Source organism: Chelonia mydas, chromosome 13 (genome assembly GCF_015237465.2).
Source record: "Chelonia mydas isolate rCheMyd1 chromosome 13, rCheMyd1.pri.v2, whole genome shotgun sequence".
NCBI lineage: Eukaryota > Metazoa > Chordata > Testudines > Cheloniidae > Chelonia > Chelonia mydas.
The window spans coordinates 4,051,149-4,065,110 of record NC_051253.2 but is presented as its reverse complement, the minus strand read 5'-3'; the positions used below and the strand labels follow the sequence as shown (position 1 = coordinate 4,065,110).

At 47.0% G+C, this 13,962-nt stretch overlaps 1 protein-coding gene across 1 annotated transcript; it reads right to left on the bottom strand.

The window, feature by feature from the left end:
- Positions 1–740: 740 nt before the first annotated feature.
- Positions 741–13,962, bottom strand: TNFRSF6B (TNF receptor superfamily member 6b). Its single transcript, XM_007062512.4, has 5 exons — positions 13,582–13,962; positions 10,763–10,945; positions 9,359–9,737; positions 6,967–7,164; positions 741–1,713 (listed from the first exon to the last, which is right to left on the bottom strand). The coding sequence occupies exons 2-5, from the start codon at positions 10,835–10,837 to the stop codon at positions 1,430–1,432; spliced, it is 936 nt and encodes a 311-aa protein (XP_007062574.1). The 5' UTR covers positions 10,838–10,945; positions 13,582–13,962; the 3' UTR covers positions 741–1,429.

Sequence of the window (13,962 nt, the reverse complement as noted above, 5' to 3'; positions counted from 1 at the left end):
TCCTTTGAACAACCACTGATGGAGCGTCCTTTGAACAACCACTCTCCCTTCCCCCTCCAAACCATAGCCTGTTCTTGGCAAGCATTCAAATAAAGCTATAAAAAGCTAAATGCGTTCCAGAGGGAAGCTGTGGTTGTGTGACGTCATGGCAGATCAGCTGAAGTGTACATATGGCAGTCATTCCCAGGGACTTCCCTAAGGGTTTAAAAAACCAAAACTCTCCTCCCAGCGGACGTGTGTGGTGAGACACTCGGCCTCTCAGCCCCTGACTCAGAGGAACGGCATTATTTAGATTATGTAACTGCACGTTGGCTCCATAGCAATGTGAGGGCTTGCTGAGGGATGTGTGCACGTGGCAGCGATCCATGGCCCTGAGGAGAACACGGCCAGGAGGACACCAAATGGCGCCTGTCATGATGCTGCATTTTTAAGGCAGAGATCAGGCCAGGGCCGAGCGGCGCAACAGGACAGGAGTCTAGGGCCACATCTACTCAGAGGGTTTGCCTTGGTTCCAGACACCAGTGCAAACCCTAGTGCAGACAGGAAAAGCTGCTATTTGCCCTGGTGCCTGCTTGAAAGTGTTTGCACTGGCTGAATGGTGTCTGATAGAGGTTTGCATCGGTGGCTGAAATTGCCACAACCTCTCGGTGCAGACAGGGATTAGTTTTTGCACTCGTGGTACGGATGTGAATGCACAAATCGGGCATTCCAAGACAAGGCCAGATGAAGATAACATGGAGTCTGAGGCAAATGTCATGTTTGCATTTCTCCGTATCAAACAAACATGACAAACTGTACAAAACAAGGCACTGTAGAAATACATTTAAAAGAGGCTGTAACTAGTGACCCCAGAGGCGTCTTATACTTGACTCATCTCTCAATGATAAACCCCTCTTTGAAAGAAACTTAACATTGGAAGGTGAAAGGCAGCCTCCCCCAGGAAACATTTAAATATTGTTTTAAAAATATGGTGCACTTTAAAATTAAACTCTGCACAGTGGCCCAAGGAAGGGCAACAGGGACCCTTGTGCAGTCAAGAGATATGTCATGTTTTCTCTGGAATCTTATGCATTTCATTTCTGATAAAGTAACAACATCATCTACCCCTGCTTCCCAGAGGGGAGGTTAATATTCAAAGTGCAAGTTTCTCCCAGAATTCTCATCCAGCTCCACTTGCAGTGAAGTTCTGATAGCCGAGGCACAGACTGCATTACAGACTTCACCTGCGGCCATGTTAGACAGACAGCGCGCACACTGGGACAGAGGTCAGCTGTCAGAATGGAGAGGATCGGGAACGAGTCAGAGACTCACCATTCACTACCCCACCATTCATCTTCTCCAAAGTGCACCTCGAGTTAGTTTGTGGAAAGTTAATAAATTAATCAAGCTAGACAAAAACCAAAAACAACAAAAACCCTAAACAGTTCTGTTAATTTTCTAACTCCAAGGAGAAACGTTTCCGCACCATCTCTTCCACCGTATACAGCTTCGCTGCCCGGAGTGCCTCCAGCAGCACTTTGATGAGCTCCAAGTGGTCCTTCTTCAACTGGGTGAGATACGTGTGGAACTTTTCCTGAAGGGCAGCCTTGGTGTCCTTGTGGAGGATCCCCTTTAGGTGCCCCTCGAGGATTTGCTGGAGGCGCTTCAGCTTTCTCACCGGGATGTTCTGGTAAACCACAAAATCGATCACTGCTTGTTCGCAGTCCTCTTTTCCTAGAGTGGGGAGGAGAAAACCAGCATGAGGTTTAGAGTGCAGGGATGAAAGGGCAAACCCCATTGCTCTCTGTGGATCGGAACTAGGAGAAAAACCCTAGTATAACTGGAGAGGCCCATGACATGAGGTCAGCAGCTGAGCCCCAGGTGGGCAGTCAACCAGCTGCCAGACCCAGCAGCACAGCCCAAGCTCTTAAAGAAATACTGTTCAAATCAGACAGTCTAAAATTTGACCCTGACATTTGTCCCATCTTATATCTGCTGGTCTCATCCCCTGGCTTCCACTGATGTATTTGTCCTACTGATTCTTGCACAAGGCCTGCTGCATACAGAGCCTGGTTTTCAGACCTTGGCTACGTACACATCATGGGCCCACCTTTGTGCCTGTACTACCAGATGTACACGTGACAATCCCTATGCTTGTGGACTCGGCTAGAGAGAGATCTGTGTGGCCATGGGTGTGCACATAATGGGATTTGCTTGTGCACACACCCAAACACTGCAGTGCATGTGCAAAGCAGGTCAGTGCACTAGTGTGCCCCTAGCACGTGAGTATCGGCTCCAGCCTGCATGAAAGCACCTGAATTATGCAGATTTGTTTGTTTACTGTAAATCAAACCAGCTGAGGAGAGAATATTGATTGCCTGTGTGAGTTGCTGGATTGATGGGTTATGCAAAGAGCTGGGAGAACATGTTTAGAATCATAGAACTGGAAGGACCTCGAGAGGTCACCTAGTCCAGTCCCCTGCCCTCATGGCAGGACCAAGTATTATTCTAGACCATCCCTGACAGGTGTTTGTCTAACCTGCTCTTAAAAATCCCCAATAATGGAGATTCCACAAACTCCCTAGGCAATTTATTCCAGTGCTTCACCACCCTGACAGTTAGGTAGTTTTTCCTAATGTCCAACCTAAACCGCCCTTGCTGCAATTTAAGCCCATTGCTTCTTGTCTTGTCCTCAGAGGTTAAGAAGAACAATTTTTCTCCCTTCTCCTTGTAACAACCTTTTATGTACTTGAAAATTGTTATCATGTCCACGCTCAGTCTTCTCTTTTCCAGACTAAACAAACCCAATTTTTTCAATCTTCCTTCATAGGTCATGTTTTCTAGACCTTGAATCATTTTTACTGCTCTTCTCTGGACTTTCTCCAAATCTTTCCTGAAATGTGGCACCCAGAACTGGACACAGTACTCCAGGTGAGGCCTCATCCGCGCAGAGTAGAGCGAAATAATTACTTTTTGTGTCTTGTTTACAACACCCCGTCTAATACATCCCAGAATGATGTTCGCTTTTTTTGCAACAGTGTTACACTGTTGACTCATATTTAGCTTGTGGTCTACTCTGACCCCCAGATCCCTTTCTGCAGTACTCCTTCCCAGGCAGTCGTTTCCCATTTTGTATGTGTGCTACTGATTGTTCTTTCTTAAGTGGAGTACTTTTCATTTGTCCTTATTGAATTTCATCCTATTTACTTCAGACCATTTCTCCAGTTTGTCCAGATCATTTTGAATTATAATCCTAACCTCCAAAGCACTTGCAACCCCTCCCAGCTTGGTATTGTCCGTGAAGTCCCTGGTGTCTTAATTCATCACAATTAATCGCACTGTTAAACAATAATAGAATACCAGTTATTTAAATTTTTTGGATGTTTTCTACATTTTCAAATATACTGATTTCAATTACAACACAGAATACAAAGTGTACAGTGCTCACTTTATACTTATTTTTGGTTACAAGTATTTGTTGTGTAAAAATGACAAACAAAAGAAACGGTATTTTTCAATTCACCTCATACAAGTACTGTAGTGCAATCTCTTTATCATGAAAGTTGAACTTACAAATGTAGAATTATGTACAAAAAGCTGCATTCAAAAATAAAACACTGTAAAATTTTAGAGCCTGCAAGTCCACTCAGTCCTACTTCTTGTTCAGCCAATCTCTCAGACAAACTAGTAAGACTGAGTAGACTTGTGGGCTCTAAAGTTTTACATTATTTTGTTTTTGAGTGCACTTATGTAACAAAAAAAATCTACCGTTGTAAATTGCACTTTCACGACAAAGAGATTGCACTACAATACTTGTATGAGGTGAATAGAAAAATACTATTTCTTCTGTTTGTCATTTTTACAGTGCAAATATTTGTAATCAAGAATAATATACTTTGATTTCAATTACAACACAGAATATGTAGAAAAACATCCACAATATTTAATAAATTTCAATTGGTATTCTATTGTTTAACAGTGTGATTAATCGCGATAAATTTTTTTTGAGTTAATCACGTGAGTTAACTGCGATTAATTGACAGCCCTAGTTCAAAACAAACCAGATTTTATGGGTTTTTTTTTGATTTTTCCGTTCAGCCAGCAAACGGAAAAATCAGTCCAACACTCAGCTCTCACCTGGCACTCGCCTCATTAAAATTAAGTGCTCAAAATAAAGGACCCAGATAGAAAGTGTGGGGGGAGACACAGACGGAAGGTACCTCATTGGTCAATGTTAGACCCACATTCCTAGGGCTAGAGGGAACACATTGGGGAGGGGAGGGGCTCTAGGGACTCTGGGATATGGTTACTTTGATTTGGGTCTGTGCACTGCACTGCGGACATCAGAGCCCTATGTTCGAGCACGGGTTAGAAAAGTCTTAACCTAGGGTTAAAATACAATGTAGATACTCAAGCGCAGGCATCCTAACATGGGTCAGCTGACGCGAGTCCCAGTAATCCTGAGCTTACGCTAAAGGACCACATTCATCCCCTGTTTAAATGCACTGATTTCAGTGGAGCTGCACCAGAGTGAATCTGACCCTATGGGCCTGATCCTATAGGTCATACTGCAGGCCAGAAGCTCACAACAGAGATGGACCCAAACGCTCCCAAAACGTAGCAGTGCCCAGACCTGGGGATTTCGCTTGGCCTAGTGTGAATGTTCAGTGGAACCCTGGGAAGGAGTAAGATCAGCCTAGAGTATTTTCAATATTTTACAGCAGAACTCGAACCCGTGGAGGAATGGGTTGGGCCAGTTTCTCTGCTGAATTCTATTAACTTCAACAGAGTCATGCAGGGCGGGATTAAGGCAGGGACTTAAGGCAGGGTGTCTGGAGCCTCAGCTCAAGGGGGGCCCTGCAAAAATAAATCACAGGCAGTGATCTCTGGGGCACTCAGGCTGCCTGTCCTGGCCCCACGCTGCTCCCAGAAGTGGCTGGCTGCTGGCATGTCTCTGTGGCCCCTGATGGGGGGAGAAGGGGAAGGAGGCTCCACGCGCTGCCCCTACCCCCAGCACCGTCCCCGCAGCTCCTGCCAATGGGAGCTACGAGGGCAGCGCTTGTGGACGTGGGCAGCACATGGAGACATGCTGTCCTCGTCCCCCCAGGGGCATGCAGAGACGTGCCAGCAGGCGGCCGCTTCCAGAAGTGGCGTGGGGCCACGGCTTGCAGGCAGCCTGCCTGAGCCCTGCTGCACTGCTGGTGGGAGCTGCCTGCGGGAACTGCAGCTCACTCCCCCTCCTGCACCCCAACCCCCTGCCCCACGTCAGAATCCCCTCCTGTACCCAAACTCCCTCCCAGACCCCCGCACCCCTCCTGCCCCAGCCCCCTCCTGCACCAAACTCCCTCCCAGGAAAAAGACTTGTATACAGGGGCCCCACAAAATCTAATAACCCCGGGCCCACAGGAGGGCTAATCTGGCCCTGGAGTCATGTCAGTTTACACCAGCAGAGAATTTAACCCTATCTACAGAGTTTGTATTTGTATACAATTACCGACGTGCCTGTGTATATCTGTAGCTATGTACATAAAGACATATGCAGGCATAGTACACACACGCTACCCTGCTCTGTAACAACACTCTTGCAAATTGGGAGTTAAAAATATCGCTCCATTCATAAGTTTCCCGTTTTGCAAGTGCACTGTTGCTCAAGAGATGAGTATGTGTATATAAACAACCCCCGGGCAGGATTCAGAGCCAGTTTCTGATGATTAACTAGAGAAGGGCACGTGCTGATGACTGCGATTGTCACTTGCGTCCTTTCCAAGGAACATCTCAGTTGCTACCATTGCCCCGTTGGGAAAAGGCTGACTCAGGGAGCGTCAAGTGAGAGTGTGAGTCAAGATTCCTATTATAGAATTGCCAGCCTCTGCTCTGACTGGAATTTAGTGAAATGCTGTTGCATCAAATTCTTGATGAGGAGAGAAGAATGTTGACCAGGGAGAGGGACTCGGGGGGGATGGAAAACAAGAGATTCCTTCTGCCACATTTGCTGGGGGAAGCATCCCTTCCGCTGTATGTTGGGCAAAGGGAAGCTATTGTTTGTTGAAGACATAAAGGCCAGATTCTGCTCTCTGTTACACCTATACAGCCTCATGGAAGTCAAAGGGACAGATTCACTATGAAGTGGGAGCAAATCCATTGTCTTCATTCCCGTCCAGCGCATTTGGTCTAGTGCAGTGGCTCCGGAGTAGCTGCCTGGCTCAGGTATATGGCAATCTGCCTCAGTGGGTCAGTTTGAGAATGAAGGTTAAATGGGAAGGAGTCACTAACTAGAAGTGAAACCAAAATTAAAACAAGTTAAAAAATAGAGACTGGTGGCCGCAGTCGGGAGAGGCAGCAAAGCTGCCCTGTCTGTGGCACACCACTTCTGCACCTGTTGCAGACTTCTAATCTATTTCCAGTTTCCTGCATGATTCAGTGCTGTGTGTCTTGGGCTGCCAGAAGGGCAGTGCCAGATACTTCAGAACAACATGTTCTCACTACTACTTCAGACTGTATGTAACAGGCTGATTCTGACATGCCTCGTGCCCTGATGCAGGCACTATCTGGGGGCAGGAAATCAGCAAAAAGAAAAGGTGCCAACAGGGAGATCTTCCTGACAGCTAGACTGAGAGATCGGGATGGGAGGAAAACAGGGGTAGGTAAAAGCCAAGGAAAGTGCCATTAATTGAATGAGACAATGGCTGGAGAAGGTGCCAGGGGACCCTGTCTAAGATGATCTTAGCCAAGCTTTCAGTGAATTAGGGGGCGAATAGTTTGTCCTTTTTGTAGTTTAATTAAAACCAATTTTGTACTTTTAAATTCCACTGGAACTGATCCGATACATTGGGGTAGAACAACCTACACCAGAAAGCTTCACTCCAGCCCTGGTAGCAACATGACTCTAGCACATAGGTTCCCTCCCCCAACTCAGGCAGACCTGAATAATCCCCCACTCTACATCCGCTAATGCTATTCCGTCCCCAAGGGAACCAAGCTCCTCACCTGACTCCTGGGTTCCGTTTCCCTTGAACATCTTGCAGGTGGTGCACAGGGTGTCATGGAATTGGTTTCCTACGACATTAGTCTCTTTCCCCTGCTGCGAGCAGCTCTGGTGTGGCTTGCATGGCTCTGTGCTGGAGCTGAAGGATGAAAAGAACCCGTGGGGGCACTTCTCACATTTCGTGTTCTGATAGGGAGTACCTGCAAAACGGGGCACAGAAAGAGTCTGAGCAATGAAATACCTGCAGTACACATCCACTGTCTTTGGGACAATGGCCCCTTAGGGACCAGGGTAAAAGAAGATGGACCAATTCGCCATTGTCCTGTGCCTATGCAGTCATTTGCACCAGTGTAAAGTAAGCACAAGTCACTACCAGATGTCTGACATCCACTGTGCACTGGTGTAAATGAGTGATCAAGGTGAAAAGCAATGGTGAATCTGGCCCTAAGAGTCTGCATCTGGCAGTGCTCTGAGTTCCCTCTGGGCATAAGGGGATGTCAGAGAGAGATTAGGCTCTGTGTACACATCATTCACAGGATCAGAGAAGGGGCCCTGCCCTGAGCCCAGTCCCCATCCTTCAAGGAGGATGAGCAGTTACCAAACTTAGGATCTGGCTGCAAGACAGCCCAATATTGGGGTCCCAGCCAGCTGGGTTGGGAACACTGACTCGCGTAAAGAAAAGGAGTACTTGTGACATCTTAGAGACTAACCAATTTATTTGAGCATAAGCTTTCGTGAGCTACAGCTCACTTCATCGGATGCACCTGACTCGCGTGTTGATGATCAGAAACAAATGAGGCAGAAAATCAAATTGTAAGAGAACAGCCAGTGTGCCAAGAGAAACCCCACACCGGACAGAGTGCTCAGCCTTTACGGAAGCCAACAAGCCCTGTACATGAAACTAACGGGTGAATCTGTGATCTCAGGAGTCACTGCTCCGAAGAATGCAGGCCATGTTCTGCTCCAAAGCCCTTTGAAGAACCTGCCATCTCTGTGATGTCAGCCCACCGCATTGGTGCGTGCCCGGACTCCTCCCTATTTCTGGATATCCAAGTAGTCGCAAACATGAAAAATAAATGTCTTTTCCAGCTATATCGAGATGCCTGCCTGCACCTCACTGTGGTTCGCATTCATGACTTCTGGGCTTTGTTACCGTCATTCCCCGGATAGGAAGGTAGCGTGCTTGGTACGAAGCCACTAACCTTAAAAAAGGCACAGTTGGTGCAGAATGAAGGAGCCCATCACCCCACTGTTTCACTCCCTTCACTGGCTCCCCATCCTACTTATATGGCCCTCATCACTGTCACCTGAGCACCTGGTCAAACTCAACCTACATGGAACTGGCCTAAGTGATTTGGGCACCTAGCTCACCATGCCTAATCGTGGCATCTCACAATAGCCATATTCCATGGGAACAAGTCATCAACCTCACGCATGAGACTCGTGTGTACAGAAGACAGGACTTTCTCGGTGACTGGCCTATGAATCTGGAATGCTGTCATGGAGACTGCCAGGGAAACATAGCCACAAACCTCAATGTCTTCAGCGTAGGAGGCAAAACACACTGCTAGACTGAGCCTGCCTACTATAAAACTGCAGCTTAAATCCAAAATAAATAGAGGCCAGTCCTTGATGACTGTAATGGGGAGGGGAAAAAGAAAAATACATATTTGTATACATGTTGTAATTTTGGAAAGCCCTCAAATACCACAGGAAAGGGGGTAATATAACAACTAGACAGAGCTGTGCTAAGGAAAAAATAAAAACTCCCCAATATCCTTCAGTAATCCACGCGTCATCCAGAGCTAGAGAGCTACACTTCTGAGTCACCCTTAAATGCTCTTTGTTACATAACTGCTTTTTTGAGGGGTAGGGGGAAATATCAGTCTTACTTTCATTTGCCCCTTTTCCATCTTTAATACGTGCTTCCAAAATCACCAAATAAGGATTCCAGAAAGCAGCCCCATGGCTAAGTTCATTTGTCAGTGCTGTCCCAGTATTGAGACACCAAGCAAACCCCTTCTGGTCCGTACAATGAACCTTCCTTGCCCACTCGCCTTATTGCCTTCAGCCCTGGGTGCCCACAAGAGATTACGGCCAAATTAGCAGGAACCGTTGAAATATTTATACTTGGACAACAGTAGTAGGATGTTGCTCTTTCAGAGGACATAGCCACTAGATGGCGACATTCTCTTACTCACTGGAGTGGATCTGACAGCCCATCCAGCAGAGGGCAGTGGTGCACATATATATGGTGAGAGAATACACATGCATAACCCCACTACTGCTATTTAACAGGTCCCTCCTGGATTCTGCCAGGTCAGTAATCGCATGAGAATATATAAGGCCCTTAGACACAGCTCTACACCTCAGTTATCCAGCTGTAATACAGACCCAGCTCTGCTACTCCAGCCCCGGCAGGACACTTGGCATGCTCGATGCAGAACTCGGACTCGAAGTAGTAGCCCTGCCGACACTGGCACACTCTGTTGTGGGTGGAGTTGCACCGGTGCAGCTCGACCTGCCGCTCTCCACAGATGACGTTGCAGTATCGACATTTCTCCAGGTAGTTCCAGTACTGCGTGTAGTGCAGATCTGGACACGGCGAGCACACGGTGGGTTTGTCTCTGGTGCAGTGCTGGGCCACAAAGGTTCCCGGAGGGCACTGGTGGCACACCACTTTGTTGTTAGTCACAGGGTCTTTCCATGGGTAGGTGGGCGTGGTGCTGAAGCTAGGCACGGCCAGGAAAAGCACAACGGCCGTAACCATCCACTAGGGAAAAGAGATACAAAGAACTATAGCCTGTCCCTTGCCCTCTTGTAGAGAAGCATCACAATAACAGCAGCTGGGTACCAGAATGGCCTCTCATGATTACCACTGGGTCACCATTCTGGATCACAATGTTATCTGCCCCATCTAGCTCCTCCTCCCACTCACTTTTCCATGCTGCCCCAGAGACAGGGAATGCGCCCCCCCCATCCTGACTCACTAACCCACCATTTCTGCCCACCCCAAGTGCCTCCTTAAGACCTGCTTCTTGCCATGTCCACAAGAAGTGATTGAAACCAATTTTAAAAATCCCCTTCATTCCTCCTCCCTCTGGGCTCCCCAGCATGAGCCCTCTTGTCTCTGCTGGCCCTCAGCCTTTCGGGGCAGGGCCTTTCCATGTTGTGTGTTGTACAGCACACTGCAGACAAAGACCTATTTGAGCAGCCAAATTCACTGAGACCCCTGCATGAGTATATGTTCTCCATATCCCTCTTTAGTGCCCCACCCTGGTCTGAAGGAGAGTTTTGCCATTGACTTGAATGGGGCAAGGATGTGAAGTGCAATGTTTGAGTGAATAGAGCTGCTTTGGGATTACAGGTTTTCCCCGGCTTGCAGTGATGTAGGGAATTTTACCAGACAGGAGCCCCACGAAAAGCAGAAAACAAAGACACTCAGATACAGAACCCTAAAAGAGGAGCAGAGTGATTTAACGAACATCCTGACAGTTACCAACATCCCGGCAGCTTTAAAAGAAAATAAATGAGTTGGACGTTGAGATCGGACAAAATTACAATTAGAATCTTTTAGAACATGAGGTTCCAGCTAAGGACTGAAGGCCCTGGGGTGTGTGGAGGGGGAGAGGTTTTCCATAAAATACAAAGACACTAACATTTTCATACAAATTTAATACCCTTTGAGAAACAAGGTGGGGCTTCACTAAAGGTCTGGAGAGCCACGGAGCCTTTTTTGGTTACCCCCTTCCTGTTAAAACCACATTAGACCAACATCGAGAGCAAACAGGATGTTACCTTGGATGAATGTCTCACATTCAGTGTGTGGTTGGACGGCATAGCACAGAGGGTGGTATTAGGGTTAGGACTCATGGTATTTGGAGATGTCTCCAGATGCTTGGATTGCGCCCTAGAATGATTTCTGGGCTGCTTCTCTTCTCGTGGGATGCAGTGATGCTAACTTCTGCTGAAGCTCCAGCTCTGTTGCATTCAGAAAGACACACAGTAAAGAGCATGAATTATTAATGGACACCTCTTATCCAGAGGTCAATATCCCTACTGTCCTTATGCTGTCAATATCCCTACACAGAAGTGATGCTCTGTTCGGATCCCGGTGTGTCCAAAAGCAGAAGCCCAAGAAGAACAAGAGTTACAACCTCTCACCAAGGGCTGAGATCTCTCAGTCCTGGCTATGATTTTAAATGATCCAGCCTAAATAAGCAGAGATCCTCTTTATTGGGATCTCAACAGTAATATTCAATCAGCCCCAGAGTTAGGGGCACAAATCCAACATTCACAGGGTGCTCTGGAATGCAAGAATGTTATACATGATTGCACTGTCAGTTATGTAACACTGGGCCGTTGTGTAGTACAGGTGGGGTCTTACAGAAGGGAAGTGATTCAGTGACTTGGAAACAGAGAGTGTGAAAGGAAGGTCACCTCAATCCACTCAGAATGAGGTTCCTAGAGCAGATGAGAAGCGTGGGTGCGAGAAGACAGTCAGAGGCTTGTAAAGCTTACCCCAGGGAACTTCAGAGAATGTGTCAGAGCGGGCAATTTTGAACCGCCTTAGACTATATGGCTCCACTTCCTGGAGTTAGAGTCATTGGTCATTATGGGCCCCGATGGATTTAGAGAGAACATAGAAGAGGGTATTGCAGTAGCCACATTGAAGAAATGATACATGGATAAGGATTTTGGCAGAGCAGAGCTCTAAGGTAAAGTTTAATTCTCTTGAGTCTGGAGATGTGCAGCAGGTGGATTCACAGACAAAGGGAGATGTGAGAAGAAAACAGTCAGACAAGGATGATTCAGAGTTTTCTGAAACGATCTGGATTAGAGAGAGCAATAGGGAGTCAGACACAATAGTCAAAGAATTCTTTACTCAGAAGGTGGCCTTTGAAACATTTAACACGAGGAAGTTGTGTGTATCTAGGAGCTGACAAAGTCAAGTCTGGCATAAAGATGAGAGACAGAAGGAGCAAAGAATGAGATGATCTTCTTTTTGCACTGAGATAATTGCATGACATTTGGTAAACAATTATCCCCTACGCTACTGTTGCCCACTGCTCAGTGTATGTTACGCATCCCCTTCTCTGCCTGATCCACAGAGGATGTCTGCTACAGCTACCAACTAGGGGACTTTGTCCTTTAGCTCAAGCTGTTCAAAGTCTGGCCTTAGCTCCAGAGATCCTGGGTAAAACCCCTGCTGGAGACTAATACGATGATTGATACCCTATGACCTGATTTCATTCAGCATTTTAAAAAGAAATAGAATCATAGAATATTAGGGTTGGAAGGGACCTCAGGGGGTCTTCTAGTCCAACCCCCTGCTCAATGCAAGACCAATCCCCAATTTTTGCCCCAGATCCCTAAGTGGCCCTCTCAAGGATTGAACTCACAACCACCCTGGGTTTAGCGGGCCAATGCTCAAACCACTGAGCTATCCCTCCCTCCTTTGTAGCTGAACTACACCAGTCTAAATATTACCTCTGAGCCTTTAGTAAAAAAGTCTATGAAAAAGTTATATGAATTTTTATCAAGGGTCTAACTGAATATTTAAGAATTCTGCGACTGATACATACAAATTTCTACTAGAAAAACTAGAACAAGCTGCCAGGCAAGTAGTCTGGTTTATCAGCTTAAAACCATCTGCTTAATAAAGTTTGTAATTCCATATTAAAGCTCTTACAATTTACTGAATAAAAATGACACTTGAAAATGTTACCCTAATTTAACAACATGACTTAGGAGCCTTAGTCTCATTGAAAGTCAAGGAGAACGTCACACATATTTCATCAGCCTGGTCTGCAAAGGTGCTGATTGCTTCCAACTCCCTCTGAAAATCAGTCTGCTATATCTATACCTCTCTCTCTAGACAAACACACACACACAGTTTGCATATACACACGATCATATATGATACACAGACATATATGACGCTCACTCATAAAAATCAGTCCTAATCACACAAGAGTACAAAACAGTTATGAAACAAAAAAGACTGATGCAAACCTTACTTTCTATCCTGTCCTGTATTTCTAGGGCTTCTGATTTTAGCTTTTCACTGATAAACACTGCTATAACACCCCATTACAAAAATAAATAAAGTTATGTTTACCCAATAAACAGCAGAAAAATACTGGAAATGGTTACTTGTATCTAAGGGCTTGTCTACACACAGCACTAATGCGCATTCCAGGGGGTATGATTTCTAAAGCACACTAATGTGTTGAGCATAATTAGTCCCTGTTGACCCTGCTGGTGTGCACTAAAGTGTCCCTAGTGTGCTTTAATAGAACGCGGTTTGAATGTGACAAAGAGCATACGCTTTACAGTGTGCTCTACTGTCATGACTAACACACACGCTCCCTGCACTAGCGTGTACAAAGAGAAAGCCCTGAAAACGCCTCTGGATGGCTGGACATCTGCATAAAAACTCAAAAAGTGTTAAACACACACCCCCATCCCCAAAATGAAATGAATAAATCCTGAAAAACTGCAGCCCGGCTTATAAAGCGAGTTCCCACACACAGGTATACACATCTACACGCCGCCCACAGGCCCCCCTCCCAGGCTGCAGGCAGGGAGCCAGCCGCTGCCTTTCCCCTCCTTACCGGGCTGAGCGCTGGTGCTCACAGCTGCTGCTGCCCTAGCTGTCTCTGCCTTGCTGGCCACCAACCCAGCCACTTTATAACCGAGAAGCCCAAGCCCTGCCCCTACAGTAAGGCCTGGAATTGCGTAAGAAGCACGGAGCTCTGATGAATCATCAAGCTGCCGGCTCCGGGCAGCTGCTGAACAGCTCCAGCCAGACCCAGCCTCTGCCGGCTGCTGGTTCCTCTGCGGCCAGGGTGACAGCCACGTAGCCGCCTTCTGAAAATCCCCCCTGCGCCAGGCGCAGCGCCCCGGCTGCGCTGCGCGGAGCCGCAAGACGCCCGCTCTCTCCCCGCGAGGGCTCCGGGCCGGCTCGGTCTCCAGCTGCCGCCGGCTCGCCGCGC